Source organism: Colobus angolensis, unplaced genomic scaffold (genome assembly GCF_000951035.1).
Source record: "Colobus angolensis palliatus isolate OR3802 unplaced genomic scaffold, Cang.pa_1.0 Scaffold3, whole genome shotgun sequence".
In the NCBI taxonomy this organism is placed as follows: Eukaryota; Metazoa; Chordata; class Mammalia; order Primates; family Cercopithecidae; genus Colobus; species Colobus angolensis.
In genome coordinates, this window is record NW_012116265.1 from 12,881,065 (window position 1) to 12,894,530 (window position 13,466).

The 13,466-nt window shown below is 37.9% G+C and overlaps 1 protein-coding gene and 1 pseudogene across 1 annotated transcript in view; one reads left to right on the forward strand and one right to left on the reverse strand.

Moving 5' to 3' along the window:
• The window catches only part of CEP128 (centrosomal protein 128kDa), a 477,957-nt gene that overhangs the window by 108,340 nt on the left and 356,151 nt on the right, over positions 1 to 13,466 (forward strand). The window contains exon 13 of the mRNA XM_011949470.1: positions 4,128 to 4,279. Coding sequence (XP_011804860.1) covers positions 4,128 to 4,279 — 152 coding nt within the window. The remainder of the gene's footprint in view (positions 1 to 4,127; positions 4,280 to 13,466) is intronic.
• Positions 13,115 to 13,387, reverse strand: LOC105517095 (annotated as a pseudogene).

The following is a 13,466-nucleotide window of genomic DNA, read 5'->3' on the forward strand; positions in this document are numbered from 1 at the left end:
CTGTGTTAGCCAGGATGGTCTCGATCTCCTGACCTCATGATCTGCCCACCTCAGCCTCCCAAAGTGCTGGGATTACAGGCATGAGCCACCACGCCTGACCTCTAAATAATATATTTTCTTAGTCTGTTTTGTGTTACACTAAAGGAATACCTGAGGCTGGATAATTTACAAAGAAAATAGCTTTATTTAGATCACAGTTCTGTAGGCTGTGCCAGAAGCATGGCTCTAGCATCTACTTGAATTCTGGGGAGGAGTTTTGTGCTGCATCAAAACAATGCAAAGGAGGTCAATTGGGGAGTGGGGATGTGTAAAGGGGGACCAAATTCAAGGGATGTCATGGAGTTCTGACAACTCACTCTTGTCTGAACAGTTCTGACAACTCACTCTTGTCTGAACTAATCAATTCCCTTGAGAACCAATCTAGCCTCAGGAGAGCAAGAACTCACTCACTACTGCAATAAGGGCACCAAGCCATTCATGAGGGACCTGTCTCTGTGACCCAAACACCTCCCACTAGGCCCCATCTCCTAACAGCCATAGTTGGGATAATATTTCACCATGAGGTTTGGTGAGGATAAATAAACTATATCCAAACCTTAGCATATTTTTATTTGTATGCCATTAAGTTTCATTCAGTTCTGTGTGATATAATGTAAGTATCATTTGACCCAGAATATCACTTATTTTTAAACAATCCTAAGCTGTTAGCTTCTTCATCAAATTTCATAAAGATGCACATGAGAATTGTTGGAAAAAAGACCAACACATTTGTTATATGTTTTGATACTTCATAAAATGTAATTATTTTTGTTGTAAGTCTTTGAGGACTAAAAATATTGAGCTTTTCTTAGCTACTTATCAGGTACAAAAAAAATTTTGGAAGTTTTTTTGTATATGTGATAATGGACTTCACCTTTTAACAATTGTAGAGTTTTTCATTCTTTACAGAATACTTATATTATTTAAAGACAGTTCTACAGTAGAAATCATACTTATCACATTTTCATTTCTTCCTCTGCCCACTGCAAAGTGGGTTCCACCTCTATTTGTAAAATTGACTTTGCATGGTTTGCTAGCAATCTCCTCTGTCAATTCCAAGGATATCATTTCATTACTTATTTTACTGTTACTTGCTTATTTCTTCTTCCTTCTTGAAAGTCTTCCTCTGACTTCCATGCTCCTTGCCTTTCCTGATTCTTCTGCCTTAGTTATTTACATTCTTTGTATTGGAATCTTTTTGCTCTGTTCAGTGTGTCTTTTAAATGTTGGTTTTGCCTACTATCCTATTCGTGGCTTTTGTTACTTAGTATTTCTGCCTGGGAATTGATGAAAAATTATCACCTATAGATGACAATTCCTAAATCTAGCTCTATTTGCTCTCCTAACCTTTGGCCCTCCAGATGGAGTTGCTCATTGGTTATCTCTGTATGCTGTTCCTCAGAATGCGTGTTGATACACAGCTGAATTCATCATCTCCTCAAAACATGTTTTTCCTTTCCTTTCTCAGTGTATGGCATCATCCTCCATCCAGACATCCAAGTCTAAAATGCAAAGAACATAGAAATTATTTATTCTCTCCTCCATATAATTAGTTTCTACCTCACGCCTATTTATACATCCTAATATCTCTTGAATTTGCAACATTCTCTTTCTTATTCCTACTCCCCCAGCTTAAGCATGCTTGGGCCAGTATAGGACATGTAGCACTCTCTTGTCTTACCTATTCTGGCCTCTCTGAAATCTATTTTCTTTTCTACTACTAAAGGACACTATTATTATTTCTTATTTCTATATTAATGATTAAAAAAAGGACCCGAGAATAAGGAGGTTGAGTTACTTGCCCAAGATCACACATGAGGGAAGTAGCAGACTTCAATTTTTTTTTTTTTCCCCAAACTTGAGATCTTAACTGCTATCCTATATTGACCAAGCATTCTCTAAAATCAAGTATTTGTAATGCTGTTTATATTTTATACTTTTTGTTTTAAATATTTTAACTTTGGGAAATGTTTCATTACGTATACTACATGTATATGTATGTATAGATGTGTGTGTATATTTATCTTTACTAGTATATATATGAGTAAACATACCAAAATATGTCTCCATATCAAATATATATATTTCATAAAGTATACATATACATACATGCCTTCATGTTTTATATAATATATATTCTTTCTAATGTTACATCCATATATATATCAAGAAACATGTATCAATATATACATATTAGACGTTATATGCACACAAATATACACATATAGATAAAATAAAATACATATATTTATAAAATAAATACATTTACAAATAGATAAATATGTACATTTGCAGGTTGGATACCTATCAGAAGTAGGGAAAGTAGGGCTCATGGGCCAAATCCAGACTGCCACCTGTTTTTGTAAATAAACTTTATTGGAACACAGCTACTCCCATTCGTTTATGCAATGTCTAGGCTACTTTTGCAATACAATGGTTGAATTGAATAGTTGTGACAGAAATCATACAGCTGAGATATTTGTTATCTGATACTTCATAGAAAATGTTTGCTGATCTTGGTTTGTAGGATAAATTCTAAGTTTCCTAGCAACACATAAACTCTGTTGACACTCCCTCCCACCCTCATAACATATGAGATGCATTGGCTACTTAAAACTACTGTGTGTGCAATTACCTGAATGTTAAATTCAGTTTTGTGCTTGTATGCTAGGTGTGTGCCTTCCCTAAAAACACCCCAGCTCCTTCTCCTTTGCTTGGTGAAATTTTGTATTCATTCTTTAAGTCTGACTTAGTTCTCAGTTCTTCCTACCTTAGTTCCTCACTGAGACAAAACTAATCCCTTTTACTGTTTGTACTGTTTCTGTATAATCCACGTGTATCTATCAGTGCTCTTATCATCCTATTGAAATGCCCATATGTCTTCCCTTCTAATATATATAATTTTGAACACTAGTGTTCTGAAGTTGGAATGTATTTTACGAATGATGTATAAATTTAATTTGTTAGTGTTTTCTTCTTTCATTCCCTTTTTTTTTTTTTGGAAAGGAAACCACTAGAAAGATAGTAGTTTTTAAATGGCAGTACATGTTCCAATTGTTGACATTTTAGACTCCATAAAGTAATTTATATTTTGTCTCTATTCTTGGGATATGTATTAGTCTGTTCTCATACTGCTAATAAAGACATACTCGAGACTGGGTAATTTGTAAAGGAAAGAGGTTTAATGGACTCACAGTACCACATATCTGGGGAGGCCTCACAATCCTGATGGAAGGCAAAGGAGAAGCAAAGGCATGTCTTACATGGTGGCAGGGAAGAGAGTTTGTGTAGGGGAACTCTCCTTTATAAAACCCTCAGATCTCATGGGACTTATTCACTATCACGAGAACAGCCATGGGAAAGAGCTGCCCCCATGATTCAATGGCCTCCCATTTGGTCCTTCCCACAACATGTGGGAATTATGGGAGCTACAATTCAAGATGAAATTTGGGTGGGGACAGAGCCAAATCACATCAGGATGTAAGCTCATTGAGGATGAATTTTTATGTTATTTGTCCTTATATTAGAAGAAGGTCCCCTGTGTATCATAGATCAAGTATTTCACGTTAATTTAAATACTAAGTCAACTTATATTGTTAAATGATATATTAATTTCAGGTTGTAATCTCCAGATTAGTAAGGATTAGTAAATTGGTCGGCCATACACTGTCAGAGATTTAATAGCATCATTTGTTGTTTATGTTGCAAGAAAATTATTTTGTGGATGAAGTGGCTTCGTTGAAAACTCTTTTTGTATTTTTGTTTTACTGTTTGGAGTTAATGTAGAGATGTGAGGAAAATTAAATTTAAAAATGTGTATGATTTTCTTGAAATAAATTGCAGTAGAAATCAGGTAACATTTTAAATTTTAGTATCAAACTGGAATAATATTTGATGACATAGCAATGTATATGTTTTTGAAAGCTATAAAACTTGAAACAACAGGCTGGCAAAGTCTGTTGAATAACAGTGTCAGTAAATGGATTATGACAGCTAGAATATTGAAACATCAGGTCTCAGTACTATTTGAAAGTACATTTTTCTGTGAATAAAGAACAACTGTTGAGCCTTACATTTTGTCTTTTAAGGAGTTGAGCGGGAAAAACAGGACCTGGAGAAGCAAATGTCAGATTTGAGAGTGCAGCTGAACTTCAGTGCAATGGCATCTGAGTTAGAGGAAGTGAAACGGTGCATGGAGAGAAAAGACAAGGAGAAAGCACATTTGGCATCACAAGTAGAGGTGAGTTTGCTCTTTTTAAGCCATATTTGAAATATTTTAATTTTATCTCATGGAATTGCTTAATGAAATTTTAATATAAAGATGTATTATTTTATGAACTCTAGTTTGAGCATTGATAATATAAAGTTATATTAATGGCTAATTTACTTATATGTAGAAATTCCTATGTATTCAGTTCTCTTTCATTCAGGACCCCAAAGCTAGGAACCTGGATTATTTTCCTTTATTATTTCACAGAGAAATCCTTTACTATTTTTAAATTTGAAAATATTTTTGTTCTAATAGCAATTGAACCCTTTCTGCAGACAGAAGGGACCTTTTTTCTTTGAGAGAACAGTGAATTATTATTTATTTTGTGGGTGAAACTTGCATAATGCATAGTGAAAAGGTGTTACTGATAATTCTTCTTTGAAACCATAAAGGTTTTCAGACCTCTAGTTGTTCTGCATGAGGTGGAATTGCCATGCCTCCATTAATTTAGAGTTGTGTAGCAATCATGGATGATGTGGTAACCATGAATGAAGTATAACTAGGCAGCTACCATTTCCTGCTTTTATCTAGCATAGATGAGGTAATTATCGGTATATATTAAAAATCAAAGGAAAGGACCTCATAAAAGGAAATGGTTTAATTCAAATTACAATTATGCACATTAGATTAAACATGGATGACACATTTGGACATAGATATGTATCAATCATCCCTGTATCTGTTTTTATGAGTGAAGTTTTATTCTAATTTGAAGTATTTCCAAAATTAAAATGAAAGGTAGAAAATTGGTGCTAAAAGCACCTAATTTTATATAACCCAAAGGAAATATTTAATGTTACTCATCTGCGTTTCTCTTTCATCTTGTCAGCACATCAGTAGAAAATGTCTTTTAAATTTAGTTCAAGATTCAGACTGTAAAGATAATGAAATATTGATATACTCTTTACAAAGCCCTCTACATGTTTAATAAAGACTTATTTGAAATTGTCTCAGAGTAATGGTAATTATACAACTTTTAAAGTTTGGTTCATGGGTATTATTTTAGCCCTTGATCTTGCTGATGAAAATGCTAAAATATGATTATTTTGCTGAAGTCACGTATTTAAAAAAAAAAAAACAAAAACTATGCTGGTTAGATCTAAAAGGTAGAAAAATCCCTTTGCTTTATGTTCATAACCACACGTTGGTCCTCCCTCCTTTCTTTCCTTCCTTCATATTGTTTCTTTTCACTTGCCATCATGGTATAAATTGGAAAAAAATCTCAAATATGTGAGCACTAAAAAAATTATTTATAATAGCCTAATAATGCTCTTATTCAAGATTCCTGGCTTTCTCCTTTTCCTAACTGAATAGTTCTTTTTCAATTTCATATGGGTTAGGGGAAGAATTTGAGTCCTCTTGGGTTAGTTTGGTTTAGCTGTATAGAGTGTGGGTGTGAAAAACAATTGGAGGAAAGGTTTTTACAACACATCAAATATTATTGACTGCCTGTTACATGCCAGACACTGTTCTAGGTGCTGGCAACATAGCAAAGAACACAAATGCAGTCGACTCCTTGTTTCTCACAGTGGATCTAAAATTGATGCAGGCTGGGAGCAGTAGCTTGTGCCTGTAGTCTCGGCTACTCAGGAGAATGAGGTGAGAGGATTGCTTGAGCCAGGAGTTCAAGGCTCCAGCGAGCTGTGATTGTGCCACTGCATTCCAGCCTAGGTGACATAGTAAGACTCTGTCTCTAAAAAATAAGTAAATAAAAATAAAATTGATGCAGAAAGTTCTTTGAGTTTGTCTTGCTTCTAAGAATAAATTTCTTTTTGAGAATGAAAGTTTTTTTTTTTCCAGTTGCCATTGCAAAGGACATCACAATGTTTATCCCTTACGACATTAACATTAACTAGTCTTATTTTTTCTGATTTTCTTTTTTCAAAGAATAAAATAGTTAACTGAATTTGCAACTGTTTCTGATTTAGTGACACTTCTGATTATGCTTTATTTTTCATTGTAAAAGAACTATTAAGGTAGAACAAGTGTGCTGTCCGTATCACTAATGTTCTTATGGCACCTTTTGGAGGCCATTTGAATATCTTTTTTCCCAAGCTATTCTCAAAGTGATGTCTCATGCAGACTTTGTGAGATATTAGGTCATAGATTACTTGATTGTAACCTCTAACTGTTTGGACGAACGGAGGCAAGATGGTGCACTTCTGGGTTTTTCATCACCAACTTTTCCCGCGCGTGCGAAAATGCAGCCGGCGCCAGGGAAGGTGCAGACCAATCGGGCATGCGCCAGGTGATGTCAATCCGAAGAGACCAAGATTTACCTGGTTGCACCTGCGGAACGCCCCCCCCGACACGTCCGTGCCCCGCCTATTGCCCTCCCACAACTAGAAAAGCCGCTCCCGGCCAGCGCGCCCCGCGGCCTTCCTCGGTTCCTCACTCCTGTCGGGACTGCAGGAACTCCGTCCGAGAGCTTCACTGGGTGATTCTCTTGGCCTCCTTTGCCGGAGGCCGACAGACCTCTCCCTACCCACCTTCTTCCGTGAAGCTAGGTGACCAAAAATAAATTTGCAGTTTTGCTCCTACCCTTGCCTGCTCGCTGGTTCTTTTGTGCCTGTTCTGGTGGTCTTAGAAAAACAAATCACTAACAATTGAAATTTTTTCTTGAAATTTAGTCTCTGCTTTATTTTTAGAGAATATTGAGTAGTATGAAGATGTTGCCTTATGCATTCTATTAAAAAAGAGAGATTACTCTTCTTTAGTTGCTTTTCAGAGACCAAATATGAATAAAAAAGATGCACAAAATAAGATCATTGGTCAGGCCCAAGAACATATATATAGTAACAGTTCTTATGACTTATTCAATCATTAATGTCTTTCTTTTTAACCTTCATTTTCTGACACCTCTCCTACAGAACCTCATATGTGGTCTTGTCAAATAATTCCTTTTTTCCTAAACTTCCCTACTCAGTTCCACCATTTTTTCCCTTTGTTCCAGTTGTTCATTGTTTCTGTAAACAACTTTGCATGTCTTTTCTTTTTGTGGAAATCCTAAACTTTTTCCACCATGAAGCCTTTTTGGATTATATCAGCTGTAAGTGATCGTTCTTCTTTCTGAATAATCCGTTTGTCCATATCACTAATATACTTATGGCACCTTTCTCACAGTCTCTTGAAGTAATCTGGGTATGTTTTGTTAGACATTTCAAAGTGGGGCCAGGCATGGTGGCTCACGCCTGTAATCCCAGAACTTTGGGAGGCCAAGGCAGGTGGATCACCTGAGGTCAGGAGTTCGAGACAAGCCTGGACAACATGGTGAAACCCCATCTCTACTACAGATACAAAAATTAGTCAGGTGTGGTGGCAGGTGCCTGTAATCCTAGCTACTTGGGAGGCTGAGGCCGGAGAATTGCTTGAACCTGGGGGGGGAGGTTGCAGTGAGCCGAGACTGCATCACTGCACTCCAGAATGGGTGACAGAGACTCCATCTCAAAAATAATAATAATAATAAAAAAATAAAAATGCAAAGTGGGCCAAAATAAAGTAGAAAAGGAGACTCAGAATAAAGCCAGCTGCACTGTCACCAAGATAGAGTGAACTTTGGTGCCCTTACCTTGGTGGAGACATCATGTTTCAAGGTCTTGTCCTCATATCTGGAAACCTGAGTCTTCTGTGTGTGACCCAGGAGAGTGGCTCATATTAATAATGAAACTCAGAAGAGAGAAGTATAGGTCAGTGCAAAAGTAATTGCAAAAACCGAGATTACTTTTGCACTGACCTAATATACAAAAGAGTACCACTTCACTGGTTTACCCTGTGGGAGTCCTATACAGATATGAAAACATCATTCTCTTATGCAGGGCACCAATCTCCTAATTTTCTGACTTTAGAATTAGTAACCAAAAAATTGCTTAATGAACACGGATCAGAGAATAATGATGTCTTAAGGGTTATTTGTTCATAGTTATAGTAGAACTTCTCAACCTCCTACCTCCCTTTTTACAGAGTCCTTCTAACCAGAGATACTGTTTACTTCAGCTAGATTCTATCCCTTTATTCCTGGAGTGTGTTGAACTGACATCTCTTCTCATTCCAGCAATCTTCTATGCTTTCGCTCTGATGCTCAGTCTTATGTTTAATTTTTCTTTTGATATGTTGCTGTGCACAGATTTTGCTCTGGGCCACTTACTAGTATGCACTGATGTTATAATTCAGAGTTGTGGCATTCTGGGAGCCCCTCATGAATTTAAAGCTTCTATTCTTGTTCAGATTATAAATGGGTTAAGAACCAAGTTTTATCTCTGTGTCCTTGTGTGTTCCCACACAGTCTTACCTATACTAGGTACTTAATTAGTATTTTGTTGAATGAAATAATATGTTGTAAAAAGTTTATGGTTTTTTTTAAAGCTAATATTTGCTCTCTAGTCATTTCTTAAAAGCACATCCATTTCTGGAAGACTTGTCAGTATTTAATGTGACCTTTGCTATATCTTACTAGTTGCATTAGTTTTTGTTGATCCAGAATATGTATTTCAAGCAGTTGTTTTACATTAGAGAAAAACAGTAAAAATGGCTCTTAAAAAAACAATGGAAGGAAGGTACATTTGAGTTTGCATAATTTACCTTTTAAATTGTACCTAAGACCTTAAATCTGTATATGCATAGAAAATACTAAGTACACTTTTCCCTTCTTCTAAACTCAAGTTGAACCTCATTAACCTTGATAGCCAATTTGTATTCATAAGAATTCCAAGCATCCTTGATCAATGATTTCCCCTGATTTAATCTTTGCCTCCATCTTCCATCAACTTACTCTTCTTGAAAAATATTTGACTTTTAAATTCAAGGAAGAACTTCAAAGAAAGAAAAAAACAAGGTGCTGAACATAATTTAGATTAAATGTTGAAAGTGATAATTGAGTGACAACTGACATGATAATTCATTAGCAGAAACTTGAGACTATAATAGGAGATTTTAATTTGTTTAAAAAAGAGGATGGTAGAAAAGAAAGGATAGTCAATAATACCTTATTTTATGATTAGTACAACACAAACAGAAGGAAAGTTGTTTCTGTTACCGTTCTTTTAGTATAAACTCTTGATTCGTGCATTTCTTCCATAGAGCTGACCATTTTACTGTACGATGACAATGCCTGCTTCAATATTACTTTTAATAATGAGATTAAACCCTCTTTGGAGACCAAAGAGAGACCTTAGAGACCTTAATTACCCTGGTTGTAATTTCATATTCTACTTCATTTTAAAAATCTTAATTTCTTCCTTATCTAAGTGCATATTGTAAAATATGCTATTACCTGAATAGGAAGTAATTTTTAATACCTAGATTAGATTATAAAGAAAACAAACATCGGCCACAAACATTGGCCACAACTTTGTAGAGTGAAGCTATTAATAAAGTTATTGCATCTAGTGGAAAGGTGGTCTGTTTCTGTTATTAACCAAATTTACTCTGATTTGTGGGCAGATTACTAAATGCTCCATACTTCTGTATTTTTCACAAAGATGACTATTGGCAGAGATTTATTTATTTATTTATTTATTTTTTGAGACAGAATGTTGCTCTGTCACCCAGGCTGGAGTACAGTAGTGCGATCTCGGCTCACTGCAACCTCTGCCTCCTGGGTTCAAGCGATTCTCCCGCTTCAGCTTCCTGAGTAGCTGGGATTACAGGTGTGTACCACCAGGCCTGGCTAATTTTTGTATTTTTGGTAGAGATGGGGTTTCACCATGTTGGCCAGGCTGGTCTCGAACTCCTGACCTCGTGATCCACCTGCCTTGGCCTTCTAAAGTGCTGGGATTACAGGTGTGAGCCACCATGCCTGGCCGAGATGTTCTGCAAGTAAAAACCTATAACTAAATAAACCTTTATACCTATTAGAAGACTTGGTTAAATTCTCAGATCTTTCGTCTATATGAAGAAATGAATTTTGGGAGTTATGAAGAAAAGTAGTTTTTCTGTTTTCTTTAACTCTTTGAGTTGTGTGGATAGTTCTACAAAGTCAGAATGCAGAAGTGGACTGAATATTTTAATTTTTTCTTGAACGTATTACTAATACATTAGTTTGTAATTATTGCTAATTACTAATTAGTTTGTGTTTATTATTAATACATTAGTTTGTCATTTGAATGTTTGTCAGTAAAACAGTTTAGAAATAAGATATTATTTTCAAGTTTGTTTTCTGAAACCGTAATAATTTCTGCCTTATGTTTTTTACATATAAATTAAATAGGGCTGGGTATGATGGCTCATGCCTGTAATCCCAGCACTTTGGGAAGCTAAGGCTGGTGGATTGCCTGAGCTTGGAAGTTTAAGACCAGCCTGGGCAACATAGTGAAACCCCATATCTAGAAAAAGTACAAAAAATAGCTGGGCGTGGTAGCATGTGCCTGTAATACCAGTTACTTGGGGGGTGATATGGTTTGGCTGTGTCCCCACCCAAATCTAATCTTGAATCCCCACTGTTGTGGGAGGGACCAGGTGGGAGGTAATTGAATCATGGGGGCAGGTCTTTCCTGTACTGTTCTTATGATAATGAATAAGTCTCATGAGATCTGATGGCTTTATAAAGCAGAGTTTCCCTGCACAATCTCTCTTCTCTTGTCTGCCACCATATAAGACATGCCTTTCACCTTCTGCCATGACTCTGAAGCTCCCCCAGCCACGTGGACTTGTAAGTCCATTAAACCTCTTTCTTTTGTAAATTGCCCAGTCTTGGGTATATCTTTATCAGCAGCATGACAACAGAATAATACAGCAAATTGGTACCAGGAGTGGAGAACTGCTGTAGATACACAAAAATGTTGAAGCGACTTTGGAACTGGGTAACAGGCAGGGGTTGGAACAGTTTGGAAGACTCAAAAGAATACAGGAAAATGTGGGAGAGTTTGGAACGTTCCATAGACTTGTTGAATGGCTTTGCCCAAAATGCTGATAGCATTATGGACAATAAAGTCTAGGCTGAGGTGGTCCCAGATGGAAATGAGCAACTTGTTGGGAACAGGAGTAAAGGTGACTCTTGTTAAGTTTTAGCAAAGAGACAGGTGGCATGTTGCTCCTCCCCTTGAGATTTGTGGAACTTTGAACTTGAGAGAGATGTTTTAGGATATCTGTCAGAAGAAATTTTTAAGCAGCAAAGCATTCAAGAGGTGACTTGGGTGCTATTAAAGGCATTCAGTTTTATAAGGGATGTAGAACATAAAAGTTTGGAGAATTTGTAGGCTGACAATGCAATAGGAAAGAAAATTCCATTTTCTGGGGAGAAATTCAAGCTGGCTGCAGAAATTTGCATAAGTAATGAGGAGCTGAATGTTAACCTCCAAACAATGGGGAAAATGTCTCCAGGGCATATCAGAGACTTTTGCAGTAGCCCCGCCCATCACAGGCCCAGTGGCCTAGGACGAAAACATGATTTCATGGGCCAGGCCCAGGGTCCTTGTGCGGTGTGCAGCCTAGGGACTTGGGGTTTTGCATCCCAGCTGCTCCAGCCATGGCTGAAAGGGGCCAATGAAGAGCTCAGGATGTGGCTTCAGAGGGTGCAAGCCCCAAGCCTTGGCAGCTTCCATGTGGTGTTGAGTGTATGGGTGCAGAGAAGTCAAGAATTGAGGTTTGGGAACCTCCACCTAGATTTCAGAGAATATATGGAAATGCCTGGATGCTTGCTGCAGAGGCGGGACCATCGTGGAGAACCTCTGCTAGGGCAGTGTGGAAGGGAAATGTGGGGTTGGAACCCCGGCACATAATCCCTACTACAGCACTGCCTAGTGGAGCTGTGAGAAGAGGGCCACTGTCTTCTCTTCCAGACCCCGGCATGGTAGATCCATGAACAGCTTGCACTGTGTACCTGGAAAAGCCTCAGATACTCTATGCCAGTCCATGAGAGCAGCCATGAGGGGAGCTCTACCCTACAAAGCCACCGGGGCAGAGCTGCACAAGGCCGTGGGAGCCGACCTCTTGCATCAGCATGACCTGGATATGAGACATGGAATCAAAGGAGATCCTTCTGGAGTTTTTGTTTATTTTTTCCAAGCCAAACTCGATCTAGCTTTATTAAAGATACTTTCTATAAACAATCATGGTATTTCAGGCAGGACATGGGCAGACAATCGTTAACAGTATATAACAACTTTCAAACTCCCTTCTTCAGTGTACTACCAAAAATCAGAAAGCCACTGTAAAACCCAATGAAATCTTCATCTGATGGTCTGAACAGGGAAAGTTTAGAGTGAGGGTTGTCATTTCACATTTACCGTGTTGTTTAACAACTTTTCACATGCCGACCCTGACTTTCAGGAAGTGAAATGAAAGTGGCAGAATTTATCTGAATTCCACAGTTTAGAAATGGAACCACTGCTCTTTTGACAGTTGCCATCTCAGTGGCATCACTGGAAAGTCCAGATTGCCTGACACATTGGTAATCAATGACTAGGGGTCAGGTCCCAGTAGCTGTCTGGGCTTAAGGGAGTTAAGTCTATGCTGAAAGATGGAAAGGGAGAAGAAGACATAGAAATGAATTTGTTTTTCCATAGCACAAGGCTTTTGTGCCAAGGTGGCCATGTGTGTCAAAGTCAGAGAATCCCTCCTCCTGGGAGCCAAGAGGAAATCTCTCGAAACTAGAAGGGAAAGGTGTTTTCCCCACATCAGTGCAGCTTTGGAGACATTCTATTAGTGACATATGCCCCTTCCCCCAAAAACCAACAATGAAGTGTTCTGTGTGCTAACAACATAGCTTAAAAAAGAAAGTAAAATTCTGCAGTTTTAAAACTTGATAAAAAATAGTATTTCAAACTGTGCAGCCACCAGAGGTACACAGTTATCAAAAATACACACACTTCACTTGGCATCTCCAGCACCTTCAGCTTTCTGTGCCTGGTCTGTTTCGGCATCTCTATTTTCTGCAGGGCTTTTCCCCTCCTTGCCAGCATCAGCTTTTCCCTTTTTCCCGTTGGGTACCTTCTCTCCCTTCTTTGCAGGGGCCTTTTTAGGCTTGGATTCTGTCTTTGGAGGAGCAGGTTTAGCAGACAACCTCACGGATCTTCTCTGTGATTCGTCCTTCACCTTGGCTTTATCTCCTTTAGCATCCCCTTCAGCCTTTCTCTTGGGCATGGTGACAGTGGCAATGGCGGCGGAACATAGGCGCTGGACGCTGGATGCAGTGGCGCATGGACTTTGGTTGGTCAGGGGG